Raw genomic sequence first — 23,270 nt, 5'->3', positions numbered from 1 at the left:
TTCAAAAGGATTTTCAGATTTATGAGCTTTATCAATGAAAAAATAATAATACTACACATTTCCTCCATGTTACCTGAGGAGCATAATTATATTTTGTGCCCAAAAATAATTCAGGAACTAACCTTGAAAAGGGTCCAACACTTTTTTTTTTAATCTCTGCTTTTGAAATGGAAATGTAAGTAATAAATGCAATAATAAATGCACACACATTTTAAAACTTTTGAGTTCTGAAAAAATACTTTAAGACATTCTGAAAAGTCTTTGAATATGTGGACATTGTATTTAAATCTTTGGGACCTGTGAATTTTTAAAATAAATTTACAGTATGTATAATTTATTTTGATTCCACATTCTACTTGTATTAGGCTTACATTATAGAATGGGTAAGTTACATAAGATTGTTTGTCTCTGGGTTGGTAATTTTTTGCTAGTCTTGTGGACTTGATATAAAATTTGGTAGATTTTTCTACTTTAGAGCATGTTCAAAATACCCCAATAAAGAATTTATGACATGGTTTGATGTTTTCTAAAAGTGCTAAGTATGGTTTTCCCATTACGTGTGTTTATGTGGCTGGCACCTACTAGAAAACAATGTAGTTCTTGACAAGTTTCAGAAATTAATTACAAACCCATATTCCTTCAGCTTTTTGGTTTTTTATTCCTTAAGACTTCACCAGGCTTTTTAATAAAAGACCTTGCCTTTGCATATTTTAATTAACATTTTATTTTAAAGTTGTCCAAGCTTTAATTTACCAGCAATAAAGATATTGTGATGATATTTCCCCATTGTTTCTAGTATGGAAATTGAAATATGGAGATACAAACATCCACTATCATTTTCTGCAGAAAAGTTTTAAAATTTGTTTTCATTCTCAATTCACAATGAATTCACAATTCCTATTAGAGTGTGAGGTTCTTTTTCCAAAAAACAATTTATGTGTGTGCATGCCTTAGAACAATTTTCTGCAAAGTGTTGTGAAAGTTGATATAATTTCAAAATCATTAAGACAACGTAGAACTCTTGCTTTGCTTCATACTAACCAGTCTTTATTATACTAACCATTTATTGTGTGACTTGACATTTATTTTTTATCACATTGCTGCGTCAGAAAATTAAGGTACTATAACCCCAAATTCAGAGCAAAGTAAGCAAAACATGTTTGGGGCATACATTAATGATAGTTGAATAATAGCAGACATGAACAACTGCTTGTTTTGTACTAAACATGTACAATTGATGCTTTTCTAATCTGTCAAGTTTCTACATTTATAGCAGCCCTGTAAGACTTTGATGGCGTTGGTGTTTGCACAAATACCTAATTTAAGTTAAAAGTAATGTCTTGCTTACAGCACTTATGTATGTAATAGATATATGTGTGTACATAATGCTGTAGCATTGATGTAATACCTCAGCTGATTCACTTTTTGTGTTCTGGAGAGCTTTTTTAGTTTAAACTTCCTTGAGTTATATTGACAGTTTCAAAACCAATATTTTAGCAGAATTTTGCTGGTATAATAATCTATTGCTGGCTAACAAGGACTTCTCCCTGTCTCAGAATCCCACAGGGAAAGGTTTAAAAGCTGCTACTTTGGGCTTAGGCAGAAGTCCTGACACTCGTACTGCAGTTCTAAGCTGGTAAAGGCTTTGTGTGTGCATGCATACATGTGTGTGTTACCCTAGGACTAGCATTTGGGGTAAACCGTGACTGTTTCGTATCCCTCTGGTGGCCTCATGCGGGCGCGGGCGTGAGCTTCACAGTAGAGCTGGCCCTCCACAAAGAAGTAGCCCTTTTGTTTCAGGTTCAGATCGCAGTCAGAGCACACAAAGCACTCCGGGTGCCGGTATTTATCACGTGCCTTCACCACTGTCCCTCTGTTTGGAAACGAGGAAAAGAAAAACCCCAATCAATTAATATGAATTCAAAATGAAGAAAGAAACTGCAGCAACCTGGACTATTAGAAGTTGTCTCTGCTCATGGCAGGGGGTTTGGAACTAGAGGATCTTCAATGTCCCTCCCAACCCAAACCATTCTGATTCTATGATACAAGGTATGTTCCGGTATGTATTTTAAGGCTTTACAGTTGTTCATCTTGTGGTTTTAGAAACTACTATATAATTTAAGGTTGGATGCTGAGTTTGAGTAGGTGACATACAATGCTGTAGAGTTGATCACATAGTTCACAAGCACTGGAAAATGAATAGTTTGAAGAAATATGTTGGTTTGGTTACAAGACAGAAAGCACAGCTTAACCTATCAAAAGATTGACAAAATGACTTTCAAAACCACATTGCTTTTTCTTCATGTGTGTGTTTTCTCAGTTCATCACTATCTGTGTTCTTTGCTGAAGTTAGTGATGTCAATCAGCTAAAAATCAAATAGTTTTAAAACAGGACTACAGAGCTTTCTGAATACTCCCACTGGGTTGGAAAAAGGATGCTTTGCATTAACAAGAAATTTTTGGGAACTCACAGCCTGTCACAGCCCAGCATGGGTAGCTGCTGCTTTCATTGTGTAATTGTTAATAGCTGACTTGCAAAAGGTCCTGAGAAATCTCAATTAAAACCTCAGTGGTACTTAGTCAAAACTTATATAATCTGTATTAAAATTGTTGAAGGTACAGGTTATAATTTGACATTTGGAACAATATATTTTTATATCTCTATTCTCTAGCAGCATTACAGGAATGCACTTCTGTAGTTTCCAGTGGTGTTTGAGGATGACATGTGCTTGAGCTGGGGATTTCTAAAACGAAAAAGAAACAACTTACAGAATCCCACTCCCACATTTGTCACACTGTGGCACTTTCTGGACACCAGGCATGGCAGTAGGTATCTTTGTTACAGGTGCTTTCACACTTCTTGTTCCCACAGGGCGCCCATCTGAGAAACAAAACAATCCTGTTATGTACAGGATAATATAAAAGCATCTGATGCAGTTAAGTACTTTTTTGCACTTTTCTATACTTTCTGTATTGTATGTACTCTTCTGGATGTTTTTACAGGCTTTCACTTACATGAACAAACAATGCAGTCTCACTAGAAAAGTTTAGTAGGTCAGATTTCACCTTTTTGGAATCAGGAGAAATGTTTTGTAAGCTGTAGCCAAAAGTGAGTCCAAAAGAGTTTGCATATGCAGTGCTCTCTTCCTCATGGACATCACCTAATTCTCTGAGAGTAGGTCTTGGATGTAGCAGAGGGGGAGGAGGATTGGACTTTAACACAGAAACATGACATAATCCAGACCTATTGTCAGAAAGCTTCTTATTTATATAACTAACTGTACAACAATTTGGAAAGATTAGTAACATGATAGGAATACAAAATAATAGCAAAATACAAGAACATGCTAAGTAACATCCCACAATGATATATATGTAGACAAGTGGATGACTTTATTCCTTCTCCAGTAAATATTGATATATAAACATTAAAATTTAAAATATTGCCTTTTAGGTTAATTTTGGTTCTATTTTGCTCTTTATGCTTACTGTAAATATAATAAACTTGCCGCCTTTAATAACTTTATTTTCAAGACTTCTTAATTTGAAGTAAATATGACTATAAATTATATTGTCTTCTTCAGTTTTGATTTAGAATGAAGAGGAAATAAGATTTAAGGGGATTTCAGGAGTTAGTTTAAATTCCTCTTTTCCTGGATGTGGAAGAGAGTGTTTTCTTTCTTGGTGTCATGAGTATAAGCATCTTGTCCCAAAAATTCTCACAGAAAAAACTTTATTGTTCAGTTCAAGTCAACTTTGGATATTAAAGATCTTAAAATCTGAGAGGAGATTCTGGAAAATGTGATCAGCACCTGCATTGCATTCACAGAGGAGACTGCTTGCTGTAGCAAGGAAGGGAAATGGCAGGAGACTGGTGTGGTAGCTATAAGGTCGGGAATTATTTGGGCTTTCAGGAATTCTTGTATCTCTAATCTTTCTTATTTTCTTTATGGATTCCCCCCTCCCACAAACATTTTTAAAGTATTTGAACAGGTAGAATATGTTGTTATTAACCACCTTCCTCGGAGACTAAATTCTGGAGCACCTTAAAGGAGCCAGACTGGCGCGGCTGACTGGGCTCCTCCTGGTTGGCGTGCAGCATCTTGTACACGTCAGACTGACACACTGAGTTGGGACATGGGTCACTGTGTTAAAGAAGGAAGAGCAGATAAAAGCAGTTTATCAAACATGACTCTAAAGCAATGTCTCTACCAGGCACAGAGTATGATTCAAGAAACAAACATAAAGACATGTTCCTACAAATATTGAGAAACTTTCTTCCCAGGTAGCATTGCTTTATATGGCCTCTTTTTGGTCTAAAAAGTAATGAAAATAATTAAATCAGTGCAACTGTTACAAAAATAAATATAGAAACTCATTTACATATTTCCATAATTACTCTTTTGGCTCTACTGGCCTTTGATAAAAGGCCATTTAATCTCAAAGTAGTTTCATTCCAGTAATCATCTGCTGTATTACCAGGTGCTCTCTGCTATGGTATCCACAAGTTCCCTTTTTGCAGCAGCTGCTCTCAAGAATGTTGTTAAAATCACAGCTCATGCCTTTACATAAAATCAGCCAAAACCTAACCAGTCCAATCTTTTGGGAGAACATGACTTCTAAGTTAGCTCGATTACTAGGTAACATGGTGATTATTTGGATTTGACTAAGAGAATTGTTATTTATTAAACATACAGAGATTACAAAGAGGAGTGAAATAAGTACTGCAAAGTAGGAAACACTGTAAGGTGAATACTGAAAAATGGATGCTCTATTTCTTAATTTAATAAAAAATAAGACAAGGATTTCTTTTGCAATGGCAGTGTTATAATAAAAATATAAAGCAATTTATTGTCCAAACAGGAGTTGATGGTTGAATCTCAATTGACCTGTGACACCAAAGATTTTACTGAGAATATTTTGTGGCATTTTAAACTTGGCTGAATATTTCAAATTGTTCATGATAAATGGCATCCTAAATAGTTGAGAGGAAGAGTAGAGGGCTATATGCACTGACAGGAATTGCACTGACTATGTAGCATTTGTAAATTTCATACACTTACTGGGGGTAATCAGAAGCATCCAAATTTGCTTTGATGAAGTCTGTTATCTTACAGCTACACACACAAATGTCCAGTTTAAATTTCCTGTTGCAAGTGGCTTACTACTGTCCACAAAGAATTAGACTGGGTTTTTCTTTAAATGGTTTGGTTTGTTTCTCCAGGTAGCATCCAAGCTGCCAAATGGAAGCCAAGCTGCCAGGAAGAGCAGCAGCAGTTGGACAGTGACCCCTGTTGCTCAAGTGAATTTTTTGAGCTTCATCAATCAGTAGATTTCTTTGAGCCATCTTTAAGCTGATGAAAAAACTATCTGTTTCTTCTGTCTGAAGCTTTTAATGAATAGAAGCAGTGTAGTTTTTACAATTCTTAGCAATGTTTAATTAAACCCCTGAATTCTCTCCTCTTTACTAAAATATTTATAAATATAAAGCAAGTGATAATGCAATTACATACAGAAGGCAAAAAACCCAGACACAAATGTGTCATTTTACATTTCTTGATGCATTCATAGTGAAAGCCATCCCACAGCAAGAGACATTTCAAACCTGCATAGAGAGAGTAGGTGATGTCACAGGCAGTGTGAAATCTGATTACTTTGGGCTTAATCCATTATTTCACAATAATGAAGCAGCAAATTTTTCTTTTATTGTTCTCTAATAGTTCTGATTGAGCATAAATATTTGAGCAATAGAGTAACTTCACTCTGAAAAGACTTCATTAACTACAGTTTTCATTAAATAGGATGAACCTAAATACTTTTATATAGATATGGATTTTTTGTTAGCAGCAGCCAAATTCAGCAAGGTGCTGAAGAAGGCTCATTGGTGCCAGTGATTATTCTTATTTAAAATATTAGTACTTAGCTTTATTTTATGCCATACATATTATAAATTATTAACTTAAGTACTGTTGCAAAACAGGAAAATAGGTTACTATTATGCAAAGGTGAAGATAAAGCAACCTAAGTGGTGAATTGTCTCCTAAAAAATGAATAGTGCCTTAACACTTTTTATTGTATAATCATAATTGTTATCCATATACATAAGGCTCCTACCTGACTTTAGTTGTGCACTGAATAAATTCATAAGTCAGACATGGATTTGTAGACTTACAGTAAATTCTGTCTCTTTTTGTATGAGATCTAGTTGTACTGAATGAGTTGTCTAGGATGGGAGTTATAACCATCTATAATATTTCCTAATCTTCATAACCTGAATTTCAACAGTAGATATAAATTTTATTTATTTTTATTTTATGAATTATTAATAATATGAAATTATTAAATCATTATTAGATAAATATAACAGTTGATTAAAAAGTTTTAAATTTTGGAGTGGTCAGTTAGGCAATAGTCCAGGTAGTATAATAGTTTTTATTGATTAGCTGCAATTCTAAGATTATTACTTACAAAATATTTATTTGCACATTCTGAAGGACTCCTTTAATACTTTGGGTTAAACCCAGAAATGACTAATATTTTAGTGAATATTGAATTGTTTTAAGTTAAGTTGGTTTCTCTCTAACCGTTTTCCCAGGAACAGTGTGATACTATTTTTTGGGTATATTTTAAATTAGTGTATTCATAAATATTATAGATGCTGCTCTAATTACCTTATGACAGGTGTTTCCCCCAGAGCTGTAGAAACTTGGCCTTGCAGTGTTTCCATGATATTGTCATCTGAGTACAACTGCATGGGTGTGTTAAACTGGGCGTGTACAATCTTGACACCGGGGAGCTCCATTTCCAGGGGCACATTGGGGGCCATCTTGGACACGGCCTTGAGCTCCGTGGGGCAGATGGAGCTGACGGTGCTAATGGAGGAGGGCGTGCTGCGCCCGCTGCCGCAGTCCAGCCCCGAGGGAGTGCTGCATCCGCTGTGGTCGTGGCCGTGGGGCAGGAAAGGGTGCAGTGTGCGTGCGGTTACAGCGAGCCAAGACAAAAGGACAGGGGTACGGTGATGTTAACAGCGCTGAAAAGCACAAATGGAACGAGCTCCAAAAAGCAAAAGTACAGAAAGTAGAGAAAAGCAAAAGTACGTGTGGTTATTGATGATAGTTTTCCTTTAAAAAGTGTCAAGGCCAGTTATAAAGCAGTCCTTAAAATTCTGGCATGCATTTTCTTTAAAGATAGTAAAAATCCTTTGATAGATGAAATAATTCAGTATATAACATTGTTTTACATTTTTAGTGCTAGGTTTTATTGAGGAATAATTAAGCCTCCCTAAAATTCTTTGTTCTAAGTGATTAATTCTTACAATCTATAAAAAGGGTACCAGGCAAACTTTATGTAAGTTGTTCATGTCAGAGACAGAATAAACACCTGCAGAACTGGAAGAATCCTAGACACATCATTCCAGTTCTGTACCTCACAATTATCTCTTTTTTTATTTTCTAATTATTAATACACTGCCAAAAAACTACTATGAAGTAGTGTAATGTAATGAATGTGACATTTCCTAGTTTTGCTTAAATTCTAGAGTAAAATATTTCTGTATCTTTTAAAACTAGTTTAACAATTTTTTTAAAAAAAAGTATTTGTTGATCATTGCAAAGAAGAAAAGTTAATAAAACATCCAGGCTTACTTTTGCTTTTCTAAATTACAGTGTTTCCAGTAGAATGTAAAGTGGTCCTGCACAAGAGCAATGGGTTAATTCAGAGAATTAATCTTACGGCTTTTGAAGTAGATGTTACATATAATTTATATATAAAAAATAAGAGGTATGCTTTTAAAAAATATTAGTGTTGCTTGACATGACTGAAGTAACTGTACACCAATTCAACATACCTGGAAAAAGATTAGCAAATAATGTGAATATTAGACCTGAAGTCTTTTTCAGTGTCACTATTTTGAATACTTCAATCTTGTCTGCATGGTACCTCAGAGGATTTCTTTGTAGAGGGGCATTTCTTTGCTCTTGCTGTGTAACAGCAGATAACCAATTCTTTCTACAGTCGTTGGTTACCATTTATGTGATATTCTGAGCTGGGGGACAATAAATGCTTCATCTCTGTCCTCCACCCTGATATCAGGGTTGTGGGTGGTTCTTTCCAAGCTGTGTAACCTGGGACAATGCTCTGTTTCCCAGTTTGATAGTACAGAACTCTGCCCAGTAGCTTCTCTTGGTGAAGTAGAAAACCCAAAATTCTCCCTTTGATTCAAAGCAGAATTTGTGTAGGACCACTTTCTCAAAGTTTTAAAGGGAAATACACATTTTTTCATCAAAGATAGTCAAACAAAAGCATTCCTGAAATAGTAGGCAAGCCTTAATGCAAATATAGTTGTGCATCATCACCAAGCATGAGCCAGCCAAAAAATTCACACAGGGCAACATACATATTTGCAGTATTTTCTTTTAGAAGAAACAATACCACCCCATTAGATCCTGCAGTGGAATATGTTCTGTCAGTGCTAATAGTGTTAGTAAATGGAATGTAGCAGGGAAAGACTAGAAAAAGCACAACTGTCACTCTCACTACATGAAGCCAAAGTAATATTAAAAGAGAATAAATTATAGGTAAAAAAATAAACAGCATATAGTTATATATTGAAGACAATTTCCAGTTAGTTTCACCAGAGTGAAGTCTCAAATTCTGTCCAATGTTCAATCCATTAGCTCAAGCCCACAGTTCACAGTCATGTCTTCTTTTAGTCAGAGTCCTATTTAGCCTCTGCTGTCTGTTCTAAAGGGATATTTAGAGCTGAGGTGGTTTATTTTTTGCTGTGTTTAGCAGTGGATTAAGTCCAACTGATGAAAATTAGTAGAAAAACTGGGGCAACCAAGGTTTTGTAGATGTAACACCCTCTGTCAAAGATTCTGCTGTTTGCGAGTGCAGACCTTCCCAGTGCTAGAATTCCAGACAGACCTTGCCCAGCTGAAGTTCTTAAATTTGTTGCATTGCAGTTGGGGTAGTTTTTGCAGTTTATCTTCTTCATTTTATATTCTGGTAAAAGGCCATTTACTTCAACATTGTCATTGGAAATACGACATCATTTTCATTTCTGTATTGTGAGATTAGGCTTTTGATACTCATTTGATTCTTCATAAATCTAGGCACTTGTAAAATGGTACCTAGTGGTCCCAAAACCAGCTTTGTGTGGAACCTAGTGGTCCCACATACTGCTACTGCTAGAAAGGAAAAAGGATCACATCACAATATGTTTCATCCCTCAGGCCCTTTTGAGCTTCCATGTGGTTTTAGCCACAGAGCTTGCATTGGTTTTGTCCCCTCTGGAATAATGAAAACAGTAGTGAGGAATTTCATCACCAGTTAAGACAGAGGTTTATTACACTAAAATAATGGATCTAAATATATAAGACTTTCTGCTTTGGAACTTTACAAATCTGTGGCATCAGTTTTACTACTTTTAGCTCAGCAGTAGGTTGTCCTCTGGAAAGAGGTCTGCTGAAATGCAAATTTGAAATCTCTGAAGGGCCTAGCTTATAACTTTCTATCTTAAATATCTTTTTTTTTTTATATGTAGGCTATCTTTTATTTATATGTAATATGCAATATATATGTACCATGTGGCTATGTTTTATTTAGCATGTTAACAAATTACAGTGTTTGGTCAGAAGAAGATATAGTGCCAAAGATCTGTAAGTGTACAATATCTGGTGCTGCACTGTAAACTGAATCATGGCTGCAGTTACTTCAGACTCTGAGCAGTATAACTGAGATGGGAGTGTAGATCTATTTTGCTTTGGAAAGAGAAATTTGAATTTCAAGCCTGAGTTCTGAAAGACAACCATTTAATTATTTTTGTTTGTTTGCTTTTAATTTCAGCATTAGACTGTCTAATAATATAAGTGAATTTTGTATGCATCAGAATGCTTAGTTAATGTCAATGGTGAGTATCCATCCATTAAAAAAATAACACCATGCATCAAATCCAGCACAGCACTCAAAGTTTATAACCTGCTTCGGCCTGAGATTATGAAGGGTTTGGGCCGAATATTGTGCTTGTGCTCAAAGTAGTTGATATCCTGTAAAGCAAAAAGAGATAAAATAGCTTTCTTTGGCCTACAAATCCTCATTTAGTCATAGTGCTTTCTAGTTTAAATGTAGCTAACAATGTTTACAAATTTTAACCATGAAGTAACCATGTTTAGTTTGTTCATTCCTGGTGCTCAAAATACAATCACTGTAGTGCTCAGAAACATGCAGAGTAAAGTGCAGTTACAGGAGAGAAGGTTGGAGGGTAGTGTTGCAGCCCAAAGCAGAGGGCAAATTGTAGCTACCTGCAAGAAAGCTGAATGGATAGTTCTTGGTGTTGGAAAAAAATGTTTCTTTGATCACACTTTTTTTTGGATAATGAATAATCTCCTGAGTCTCAGAAAAAAACAGCAAGAGCTGGACTTTTAAATTGAAACCAGAACAGATAATGATATACCAGAAATGACGATGTACCATAAGTAAATAGCAATACTCACTTTAGCGCTGAGTTAGGAATGAGACCCCTCAGTTGTCCATGAAGCGCGTCTTGAATATTGCCAGATGAATAGAGCCCAATTGGAGAGTTATAGGAGGAGCTCACTACCTGTCTTTTGTCATCAATATTTGCTGCTGCAACAAAAGGCTGGGCCCTTCTGTTGTGAGCTGTACCAATAGGCTTGAATTCCTGTACATGATAGGCAGACAAAACACACAGAGCTACAATGCACACCAAAGCTAGCAATGAGTAAATCTGACAACACCAGTATTGTTAATAACTGCATTTTTACTTTTGCAACTCTGTTATTTAACTGGTGCAAGCATATTATATTTTTCCATGAATTTTGTATGTATTACTTGAGCCATACACATTAATTTGTCACCTCCAGGAAAGCAGAAAGCTTAAAAGAAATGGGAGAGATTAATATTATAGTGACCTTGCATATTGGTCACCAGATTTACATTATTCTTTTAAAACATTTCATGTATGCTTATTTTAATTTCTTTGCTTTAGTGCTAATCTCTAGCTTCTTCATTTTCATCACATAGTGATGGAGGGACTTCCAAAAGTATGATTTTATTGCAAATGTCTTACCTAGAAAACACGTAATTTTTAATGCTTATTTTAACTGAAATAAAATCTTGAACACACATCAGATTGAGGACATTCTTCTGAATGTATTTAATTTTTAAAGCATATCTGTGTATCAAAAATTTCACTGCTCTATAATTTAATGTGAAATCGTCATAAATAAGTAAAACCCAGAAATGGGTAAATTTGAAATCATTCTGCCCGTGTGCCCATATTCTGCCATATGTTTTTGGTCATTTACCAGAATAATTTCTTCAGTTTGTGGAATTTGAAAGGATAATGTCTGGAAATAAAATCTCTGATGGTTTATCAGATATCTTAATATGTCCTTCTGTAGTGGTTGGCCAGGAATGATAAAGACATTTGACTGCATGAAAATTCACTTATTTGTGTTGTGGGTATTTATTACAGTATGCTTTGAGGCCCTTCCAGCTCAGGTCAGCTCCTAAGCCTCTGAAATAAGGACTTTGAAAAAAACTAATGTTTTCATCTGCCAAGGGTTTTTTCTCTTTTTCCATAGTGAGTGAAGGACATGAAGTGCTGCAGTCCATCACCTTGCCCTGATGGCATGTGGCACTCGTTGGAAACAGTGCTGTGAGAGTATTTGAACTTCCACATGTATGGAATAAAAAGCTTTTATTTCTAACAAAGAAGTTTCTGCAACCTGAATTGGTCTTTTCCTTAGAAACTTGAACTTGCAATGTTAAGATAGCAGAGGTCATTAATACTTCAATTTTCATAGAAAGTTTTTCCAGTTCTTCAGTTTGGGTTTGGTACTGAGTACAATTGTTATACAACAGTTTAGCATCAGACTAAAGAAAAGTCATGGATATATAGAATATGCAACCAGAAAATGCAAACAGTAAAAAGCAGTTTTATTAAATGAAAATGTTGAGCAGCATTGCACTTTAAGAGGCCACTGAAAGCAGTAATCAGATAAATGAGGACAAAGCTTTTACTTCCAACTCCTTCTTTCTGTCTGATAGAACAGAGTTGTAGTTAACAAAATGTATTAGTAAATGGAAATAATCTAATGGTTTAGGATCATGGCTACTTAATGAAAGATATTAATGTCAAAGTATTTAAAATTGATTAAAATCCATGTACGATACAAAACAAACAAAACCCAACTGTGAACATTGTAATTTCATCCCCATATTTCATTTCTTATGGAGAAATGAACAGAAGATGTGGCACCATAACAGCATGTTTACAATGTAACAGTTGTGAAACAACTTGCAGTTAGTGAGACTTAAATTCTGCTTTCTTTATAACGCATCTATTAATATAAAATGTCAGTGACAGAACATACAGCAGCAAAAATAGTCCAGCTCTTGTGTTTATTTGATATAATTGAATCCGTGAAAAGTCCTCTTTTAGTTCAAAAGCTAAATGAGAACTGGAAGTTGTTAACATTTCAAAATAGGAATATTGGAGATATACAGTACTTAATTTATAATTATTTTTCCCGACTATCCCCACAGATAGCCCTGATTTTTTTGCAGGGCTATCTGTGTTTTTGCATTGATACAGGTGTCAGGAATAGAAATAATGTAGCACCAAAAGCCTGTCGAAATGCATCTGTCGCAGCTCATATGATGGCATTCCTTGGGGTAATTGCTGTGACAAAACACAAATATGTATTTTGGAGGTATCATGTGACTAAGATCTTTATCTTTGAAAGCTGTTATAAAGAGAGGTAGGTCCTCAAAACTAGCCCAGCACAATTGTATTGTTTCAAAAGTTGATTATAAATGGTAATAGACTAATAACTTCTTAGAACAATGGGTTGTGTTTTTCTTAGATTTTTATACTTATCTACATGCATAATATATCTCCCAGAAATGCATAATCTCCTTCATGGCCAAAAGTCTAGTCTAGTTCAAAAGCAAAGGTAGAAGTAAGAAAGAAAAGTTCAAATAAAAACAATTCAAGAAATTGTGGCAATGAATACAAAATTATTTTCAATGAGGTTGAAGGGATCATAACGGAAAACATTTACGAGTCATCATTCTTTTACATTGACAATACAGCAGAAAGCATTTTAAAAATAATTTTATAATAAAATTTGTCATGGAATGGTTTTGTTTTCTCTTTCTACTTATGTTTGTTGAGAACCTTATGTTCTAAATTGCCTTTATTCAGAATACAATGTGATTGTAGTAGTAATTCTACTATTTCCTATTATTTATCCATCACACTATAGGTTGCTCCAGTCTATGCAAATCAGGGTGGCTGTTTTTTTATGTGGGAATGTGTAGCTTTCAAGAGTGACTCTCAGTCAGCCGCTCAGTGCTGTGAATTAGAATTGTTGCCTCAGTTTCCTCTTCCCAGACTTAAAAATAGTGAGAAATTTTACTGTGCTCCGACAATTGCCTGTATCAGTCTCCAGATGTTTTTTGGGATATTCTCAGGCTAATTCAGAAGCTTGATACAGTGTGAAGGTTCCTTGTTCCATACTGTGTGTGGGCACAGTATTTAATTGTTTATCAGGTTTCACACAGCCATCTCCATAATTCTGTAGAATAATTCTCATTCATTGAAGGTAAAGTAAGCATTCTGTGGCCAAATATTTGGTCACATTGCTGAACAATTTAATATAGGGTTTCCATTCATTTGTAAGTATCTTTTATTAGCTTAAAAACTTGAATTAGATACTTATTAAGAAGATTGTGTAAATCATCATTTGTTATTGTTATTTAGTTAGCCCATAATGTATATTAAATAACTGACTTGTCTTAATGTTCTTAGTAAATTTTAAAATGTCTATTTGATGAGAGTGAAAAAATGGATACATTTATAAGATCTATGACCTCTTGAGTAATTTTAGTTATTATATATATAGAAGGCAGTGGTTTTCCATTTCTGCACACCAGTAAATGTATGCAACAGTTTTGGATAAAAGATTTCTATTTTTGAAGTAATACATTACTGCTTTTGCATTTCTCTCCATTCATCTTGGCTTCAGTGCCTGTATTTATTTTTAAAATTCAGCAAACTCTTATAAGACTTGGACAGCACAGGTTGTAGTTGTGCAAAAATTTGTCATCTGAGATTCAAGAAACTTTTACTATTTTCTATACTGCTGTGTCTCGTGATGTGACTAAATATGCTGTAAAATTTCATATTAAATTCCAGCAATTGTAGAAAAAAGGCTATATGTATTTTTTATTCCACAGGTAGTGGTGGACACTCCGATGGAAGAATTTAATCTAAAATGTAAAACATTCCAGGAATGGTTTAGTATATTTGCTTGGAAGCATTGCTACTTTTTGGATGCCTGCTGTTTATGAAATATACTCAGTACTCCTGAACTTCCTAGGAATGAAAAAGAGATATACTAAATGAAAATGCTGGCTGTTTAATGTAGGAGAAACAGTTTTTCTGATTGCCAATGGAGGCTGCTTTTCAATAGTCTGCCAAATAGCACTTAGTGAAATCTTGTGATCTATTTTTAAGGAACTGTCCTTTTTAGGAATGCAGCTTTCATGCAGAGGGATTGCTCTTGTGTCATGCATGCCTGCATGGTTTTCTCTATGGCTTTTTTAGTGAATTTGTTCCACTGCTAGTCATCCAATGTGTATCCTAGCTCTTCCACAAGAATAAGCATTTAAAATAGTTTTGTTTCTTTGCTATAGTATTTCTGCTGCTGAAGAGGCTATATTATTTCTGATGGAGTTTGCTGTATCACTTAAAGTTTTAGATCAGAAAGAAGAGAGAGAAATGTAACACTGAAATGCTGTATTCACGTTTGGGAACATCTCTGTGAGAACAGAATTGGTGGAAGTATTTATTGCACAGGGTTTATTGAAATGGAATCTAGACTTACATTTTTTTTCCCTAGGATATCAGAGAATAAATACTTTGACATATGTGCTTTGGACCTGGCCTTCCAGGATCAGCAGAATATTCTTCCCTCCCTGCTCTTGAGTTAACAGCAAATGTTTATGTAGGTTAAAGAAGAATGACGAAGAAATAAAGGATGAGTTGTAAGCAGTGGCTACCTAATTTGCTATTTGCAATATGAAGGCTTTGACTGATAGTAGCTTTTCTTTTTTTGAGTTTGGAAGGAGAGATGGCTTTCAATTGATTGGATTTGCTTTAGTCATATACAATGATCAAGACTTCCCTAGTCAGACTGGTGAGTGATTTGCTTATTGACTAGTACATGGATCTTGTGTAAATATATAAACTTCAGTTCTGTGGCATAGTATAAAAATGTGTGGAGATAAAGAGATCCAGGATTTAAAGATCTCTCTGTTGAACTGACTACATCAAAATGAAGTTTGTGATCTGATGAGTTCATCACTTGGGTACTTGTTATTTATTCTGAATGAAGAACTTCCTCATATGACGAAGAATCTCTAAAAGAGTTAAAGCAACTTGAACTGTATCAGAATAAGAGGATATCTTTTATTTCTATAATAAAGCTATGGTGATATGTAGACTCTTAAAGGAAAATGAGAATTTGTTGTAGCTTTTTAATGTTTTGTTTTGGTTACAGCTGAAAAATCAAAAACATTGAGTCAGATAAAATGGTGTTCCTGGATGTCATAATCATGGGGGTTCATATGAGCTTAAGCTGGCCAATTATGGATGAAGTTCTAGTTTTAGAAGTTCTAGAATTTTAATGACCACAAGAGAGATTTCTTTGAGTTTAAAAAGGCAAATGAAAGTGGTTGGGTAACTTTTCAGAGTTCATACCTGAGGTTCAGCTTCCAAATTTATCTTGAAGGGATGTGCTTTGCCATCTTCTGCAACTTGTGGGGACCATAATTTAGTTCCTGCCCTAGAAAGAAAGTGAGGCAGAATTTAAATAATTTTAATTCCTATAGAGTTGTGTATGTCCCCATACATTATAATGCAGCTTGTAAATCTGCAGACCTTTTCTATGCTGTTTAAATTATTTGACATAAAAATATGTCAATGATATGTAACTGATATCTATTAAATATATTTACTTAAAAAAATTATGTATGCTATTTACAATGGGAAATAGTTTGTTAATAGTTTTCAAATGCAAAAGGAAAGGGAGATTAGTGCCTTTCTGATCGAGCTAACCAAAGTTTTTAGTTGCTAGTTTTCAATGGTTGCTACAATTTATGTTGGGTCCTCAGAATATTTTATATGAATAATTGAATATATTAGTAATAAGCCTAAACATCAATTTCTTTTTTTTAAAAGACCATAATTTTCATGTCAAGCCTGGTCTTCAATGTTGAAGTGCAGTCTAAGTATGCAAAGAATTTTCAAGGGGAAATTGAAGTTGCACAGATGATTCTTTCACTCATGTAGGCAGAAGTAACAAACATGAAAATATCAGTTACAGCTCTGTTTTTATTGACAAAGTGAAATGTGTCAGCTAATTTTAAAGTAGGGTAGTAGTAATGTTAAATATTAATCTGGTGCTGCTTGTAATATATACATTTATCACATCTTGAAACTGACTTCCCAGGATAGTTGTTAAATGGCATATCAATCTGTAGCAGAATATTGAATTAACAGAAGGAATTTTTAACTATGGTGTGTGCTCTAGTAATTCAACACTCCTTAAAAAAAAGGAAACACTTTTGTGTTTCAAAAGAATTATTGAAGTCAGCTACCATAAAGAGCTGTGCCTCCTTGAGAGGCTCAGGTTAATCAGCCCTGTCTTAGTTTTGGAGACAGCTGAAAGAGTGTGCCAAGTGATTCTGATTGCAGGCTGAGCAAATTCAGCTGGAGATGTGAAGCTGCAGGTTTTTTGTCTTCCTGACTCTAGTAGAGAGAAGTGAGCACAAAAATTTCCGGATTTCTGCAGTTCAGGTAAGACAGTTTTTCTCTGTTTTGTTTAGAACACTGCTTTGCAAATAATTTTTAGGCTTAATATGTTATGACCAAAGAGATTGATTTGCTTTAAACTCATTCCTTTGTCACCCCTTATGAAAGTGTGATGTGATGTTGTTTTCCCTGACTGGGATGATGCAGTGGCAGCTTCATGTGTGGTTGGGAGAAGGAGGCAGTGATGAGCACATGTGGCTGAGGGAGTGTTGGAGCAGAGAGGTCACTGAACAGCCGACACTAGGTGGGGGTTTTATTATTTCCCCAAAACATGAAGAACTGCTTGCTTACTGACAGTAAACAGAAGACTTGTGCAGTCAGCAGAATTACAGAATTACATTATTACAGTGTGAATAACCTGAGGGAAGCTGTTCTTTTTGTGCCTACAAAGATGGGTTCTGGGGAGTCTTGCTTGATCTGGAGTTTAAGAGGTAGGTCTGGTTGCTTGTAATTTTAAGGATCTTGGAAATTTCCTCAAACTATTTTAAATAGTTGCACCATATAATAATTGTACTGTTGATTGAGTAATATCTTCTTTCAGAAATAGGCAGATGTGTACACGTACCTCTCTATTTTCAAAGAAAGCTGATGTGTAGCTGCTTTGATTCTCTCCTGGGCATCATTATGTGTCATGTTCTCTGTGCCTAGACCATCAATAGCTATAATAACATCACCAGGGCACAGGTTGGCGGCTGAAGCCTTGCTTCCAGGTGTAATCTGAAAAGACCAAAATGTAACTGCTTAATCACCATGCATGCCCAAAAATTGATAGAGAAAATAAACTTCATCACATTCCCCTATTTCCTGTTGGACAGGGGAGCTACTTTGCCAAGGCTCTGCAGTTCTATTGTCAGGAAACCATATGAATGTTTTACTCATCATGACTCTGAATTAAAAAGAAATTATCTTCACCTTTCTGCATTAGTCTCTACTCTGATTTCTGTAATTACTGTAACTCATCTTTAAATATTATTTCTCCACTGCCATTGTAAATATAATTTGCTTGAAAAAAAAGTTGTGTTTTCCCCTTAATAACACCAAGTGGTAGAAAAACATTGGTATTAAATTGTGTTGCTGAACTCCTTAAAGTGCTTAGTTTTAAATCCCATGGCATTTAAGTACCAGTGGCCCTGATCCTTCATGGTGGTTTGTGTGGTGCAATTCATACCTTATGTACATGTACCACAATCTGTGACATTTACAGAAATAGCCCTAAACTTATCTTTCTAGGCTTGCTTTTTTCTTTTTTTGTCTAACTGACAAACTTCTGTATGGTTGTGAAACTAATTGAAATGCAACATAATTTTGCTTTAAAATAACTATTGTAGAGAGGCCATGACCTTAGATGTTACTGAAGCTTGTTCTAGAATTACAGGCCTCTATTTGCAAGAGGTGACTTCTCCTGCCACCACAACACTTACAAATACCACATACACAAGAGGTCTTAGGTCACTGAGTGGGATTTCCGTCCCTTACATGTGTATTGCCATTTTGGGCAACTCTTGATTACCTAGACAGCAACATGAAATTGATGCCTGTAGCACATAAACTTCTGAAATTCAGCTCTCAAAGAGCAGAAGGGACAAGTTGGGTCATGCAAAGTAACATTAGCTGCCTATTTGTCAGTAAATGAATACCAGTGCGAAGGCAAAAAAAAGTCAATATAGTCTTCTTTCCAAATGCAATTCTTTTATCTGTGGTGTATATGAAATGAAAAAGCTATTGCAGAGAATTTTTTCTCAGTATGGGTTGTGCTATAGTGAAAGTAAGTGTTGTCTTGACTGCAAAACATGCTGTGGAGACATTATTCAGCTGTGCTGTTTCATGGTTTTCTAGCAAAGGAAGAGAGTAAGCTTCTCAGTGTGCTTCCAGCATGTTCTGAACCTCTGCTTTGGTGAAGCTGGCAGACTTGTCTCTGAAGGGGACACTACTGTCAACATAAAGCCAAATAGAAATTCTTTTTACTATGAGTTGCGCTGTATTAGTACTGAAATAATGGTAAAAATCAGTGAAGGGGAGTAATTGTCTCCTCTTTCCATCTCCACTAGGGCAGTCTGAATGATCAAAGAGATTGTTTTGTAAGCTCTTTTTCTGCATTCCCACATGTAAACTTATTTTTCAAATCACTGCAACAAACTGCAATGCATGTGCTTTTATCAAGTCAGGCAAACTTTCCAAAGGGGTGCTTATGGCCAGCTTCAGACTTTTGTACCCCTCAAAAGAATGGACTAGTATATTGTGTGCTTAAAGTGTTCAGGTGCCTGAATAATCTGTTTGCATATGAATTAAGGAAGTTATGAAATCTAAGTCTGAAATCTTTAAAATTGTCTACTTCTCGAACTTCAACAGCTGCAAGTGTAAATAATCAGCACTGAGACCACTTATACCACTATAATAAGACAGAGGTTAGAGGTATGATCATTCTTCTTCCTTCAACGTGGAATTGCTCCTGATTTGGCTTAGCATGTTGTGAATATCTCTGCAATGACAAACTGCAGCAGAATTCCTCGTGTTCCAATGTGACTGTTGATGCTTTAATACCTAACTGGGCAAACCAACCATTCTTGGTTTCCTCTCGAGAGTAACTTAGCTTGTATAACCCTTGTGGAGGTTACCCTGCAGCTTATGTGTTTTACACGTCACAACAAATCATCTGCTGTACCTGTGACATACTGCAGCAAAGCCCTGAGATAGTGATCCTGCCTTATAAAGTAGTGTGTCTGCCTAGCACGGTACATTCCCCTGCAGCTCTGCTGCTAGCAGAACATGCCCTGCTCCCTGTTGCTCCTAAATCCCTCAGGTTTTGTAAGTTGTCAGCAGCTGCAGTGATACAACATAGATGTTTGAATGGGGTTACCATCATTTGGTAGGAGTAAGGAGGGAAAGGCACAGGAATCTGTATTTCCTATTCCTTGGCTGAACTGATCATTGCCAAGCTCTTGAGATGTCCCTTGGGCTTTAGCACCTTGATGGGGGTTCTGAGCTCTACATGCCCAGGGTGCTGGGCTGCAGAGCAGGCCCCTGCCCTGCAGACTACATTTAGTAGGAAGGGACCACGTTGTGCAGTGCAGTATACCATGGTATGATATTGGCATTGTGTGCACCTCAATAATTTAAGTGGTGCTGTTTTTTGAGGACTTATTAGTGACACATTATCTGTGTATTTTGAACACTTAGAATTGTGTTGTGACAGTAGTGCTTTTGCTTGCTCACCCTGGCTTCATGCGATAGATTCTAGTCTTGCTTTGGGAAATTTTTGCCTTGCTCTTCAGGCCATGTCTGCATGGTATGCCTGTTTCTCCTGTATCCTGGGTATCTTGGATTTGGATAAATACACAAATATGTGTTGGTCATTCAGATGTTACAGACTGTTTAGCCACATGAGGGTCAAAAGTCTCCAAGGAAACTCTGAAGAAAATCCCACTGCATCTGATAAAAGACTTGTAAAGCTTATCACCTTACACCATCATAAATATTTCAGGCTCTGTGTTTTTTGAAGAGAGCTATGAATGTCTGCAGACAGAGTGGCTAAACATAAAATTGAGTTGATATGAGTACTTGCACTGTGATTGGTAAAGGTCTATAAAATAAAATAGGACTTTAATCTAGAGTTGATAATATTTTCCAATTCTCTCCAAACTGCACAAGTTTCAATTGTTCCTGTAATCAGTTTCATTAATGCAATTTCTTTGCATCTGTACAAAGTTCCAAGTATTCTAATGTTTTCAATCTTTGTAGTTAATTTATTGTTTTTGACAATAATAGAATTTGAATATATTGATTTTTACTCCAGTCCTGTTCCTCCTCTCTCCCAGTGATCATGGTCTGTAGTTTTTCATTTGCTTGAAACAGTCAAAACAACAGAACAATTTTCACACAATCTTTTGAAGTGGCATCTGTTCTTTAGACAGGTGGATAATGATCTCTTATGTCATCTGTCTCTCTTGACAAGTCCTGATAAAAGCTGTCTCTTGTTGAACAAGAACATAGCCAACCAATCTTAACACCTGTCCCATTATTTTATTCAGAAAATATTTAAAAATCATTTCTATTTGTTTAGTTTTTCTTGTCAGGACAGTTGAACCTAGGGTGAATGGGCTGCTTATGATAACTTTTACAAAAGGAACACCTAGACCCCAAGAGGCAAGACTGGTGAATCTTTTGAAATGCTCTCTATTTCTTAAGGGACATTGCATGAATACTTAATGAGGGACTCTTATAAATATATGCAATGACAACAAAAATACTAACTTTAAACAAATTTACTGTTAATATTCTTAAACATGAGCCAAGCAAATGTAACCTTTTTTTCCTATATATATGTATTTATATATATATTTAATTGTACTACTTGAAATGTGATTTTGAGCATTTCTGCAATGGCTTATGTCTTGTGAGACATTTGGTAGGTATGAGTCAACTGCAAAGTAATTTATTCTTTAGAAAGTTATATTTATAGTAACATCTTTTGTTATTGCAGTTTTAAACTTCATTGCACTTAATCTAAACACAAAGAAAATACAAACCAGACACCGCTAAAATATTTTTCATTAGAGATAATGGAAACTATTTTTCTTTTAGAGGCCCATAAAAGGCAAGGAAGGCCCCAAAACATCCAGAGATTTTTTTTAAATTCAATGTTTCTGTCTCCTCTTTTTCCAAAGGCTTTGCTATATTCTATGAGTAGTTATGTAACTTCATTCAGTCAAATAATAGCTTTTAAATTTACTTCTATTTAAAAGAAATAATGTTTTAATGCTTTTATAAATCTGGAATGAATCACTAAGTTAATTTTTACTAGTTACTATGTGAAAAGATGGTCCTTAAACTTTCTATTAATTCTTGTTTGGAAGCATATTTACTGCAAGATATCACTAGTGGTATCCATCCTTCAAGGCTTTTGACATATACTCAATACCAGGCAAAGTGTATATAGTGAGTCGTAGTGTAGGGCTTAAAAAAAAAACAGAAAAAATGAAACAAAAAACCCATAGCAATTAAGAGGCTCGTGGAACACATATTTGGTGTGTCTAAGGTCCTGAAAAGCAGCAGAAATATAAGGAGAATGAATTCTAGTCTGCTGATCATTGAACACAATTATGAAAATATAGAAATTTTCAAAATATGTACCCTGTATTTTGAGCACATCCACATCTGTAGATGCAGGGCAGCTGACAGTGTATTGTATGCTACACTGACGAGTCACTGGTTTCTTATATTGTAGCTCGTATCTCAAAATCCATGAAAAAGAATCAAGGCTCAAATTCTTGCCATTTATTGGGAGAGGGAGGGCAAGGTAAATTTTGGTTTCTAAATATGGCAAAATCCACCAAGTAACCCACCCTCTTTCATATGCAGGACTGGATAACTTTCTAATTACTCACTCTTTTAACATTCATGAAAGTGAAAACTTTTAGATGTGTAAAAACAGTTATTGTTGCCTTTGCTGGCAATAAACAGAACTTGGTTTAATTAAATAAGAGTCAGATTAATCTGCAAAGCACAAACTGCCAGGCATGAGGAGCTGCTGCCAAGCAGTTTTCTCCCCCAGTGATCAGAGAGGCTAGTTGTGGAAAGTATAAAAGTGAGGTCTTGCTTTTAGTAGGTTTAAATGTAATTTTGAAAGCCTAGGAAATAATGCCAGAGTTTTTCTGCTGCCAAGGCGCTTGAATTTAATTTTGAGACCTAACTAGAAGTGCAATTAAAGTCTCTTAGACCAATCACAGAAACATGTCACGCAAAACTTGTAAAAACTCCTAGTATTCAGCTGGCTTTCCTCAGAACTAGCAGCTACTTTTTTATCAGCTCACAGCTTTGTCTGCATCTCTGAACTCCAGAAAAGTAAAAGACAAAAATCTACAGCAGCTATTCAATGGAATAAGTAGAAAGGAAATTGAAAGAGTACATACCCTGGTTATGATTAAGGGTTGGTTAAAATCTATTCCTCCTGAGAGCCTGAATCCCCAGGGTGACGGTCCTTGGAGAACAACATTTTGTGGCATTGTGGACGGATTTTCCTTGTTACTGTTCTCTTTTCCTTGGGTCTGTGTGAGGAGCTGAGCCGTAGGAGGAAGGCTGCTGTCAGCAGAGCACCTGCCAGACAGGGCAGCCGACCTTTTATACCTCCTAAGAAGTTTTACTCATTCCAAAGCTGTGGGCACTGCACTTTATCCCTACTCTTTGGGTGACGTCAGCCAGTCCCTCGGCTTCTCCACCCACAGAGGGGAGTATCAAACTCGGACAAATAAAGCTTGAATGCTTGGAAAGTTTACAACAAATGAATCAACTTTATCTGCTGCTTCAGCGTCCCCGTCAGCCCGACTATCAGTAAGCTTCAGGATGCAGCGTCCTGCTTTCTTAAAGCAAC

At 35.7% G+C, this 23,270-nt stretch overlaps 1 protein-coding gene across 2 annotated transcripts; it reads right to left on the bottom strand.

Moving 5' to 3' along the window:
* Positions 1 to 1,025: 1,025 nt before the first annotated feature.
* PDLIM3 (PDZ and LIM domain 3) lies at positions 1,026 to 23,042 on the bottom strand. Of its 2 annotated transcripts, XM_064710525.1 has the most exons (8): positions 22,813 to 23,042; positions 17,469 to 17,620; positions 15,791 to 15,875; positions 10,494 to 10,681; positions 6,672 to 6,935; positions 4,018 to 4,145; positions 2,770 to 2,881; positions 1,026 to 1,873 (listed from the first exon to the last, which is right to left on the bottom strand). In XM_064710525.1, exons 1-8 carry the CDS (start codon positions 22,903 to 22,905, stop codon positions 1,684 to 1,686), a joined length of 1,212 nt encoding a protein of 403 aa, XP_064566595.1. In that variant the 5' UTR covers positions 22,906 to 23,042; the 3' UTR covers positions 1,026 to 1,683. The 2 variants fall into 2 exon arrangements, with proteins under 2 accessions (XP_064566595.1, XP_064566596.1); XM_064710526.1 differs by lacking the exon at positions 6,672 to 6,935.
* Between the last annotated feature and the right edge of the window lie 228 nt (positions 23,043 to 23,270).

This window comes from Zonotrichia leucophrys, chromosome 4, assembly GCF_028769735.1.
Source record: "Zonotrichia leucophrys gambelii isolate GWCS_2022_RI chromosome 4, RI_Zleu_2.0, whole genome shotgun sequence".
Lineage (NCBI taxonomy): Eukaryota > Metazoa > Chordata > Aves > Passeriformes > Passerellidae > Zonotrichia > Zonotrichia leucophrys.
The sequence above is the reverse complement of the archived record's forward strand: the minus strand, read 5'-3'. Positions and strand labels throughout refer to the sequence as shown.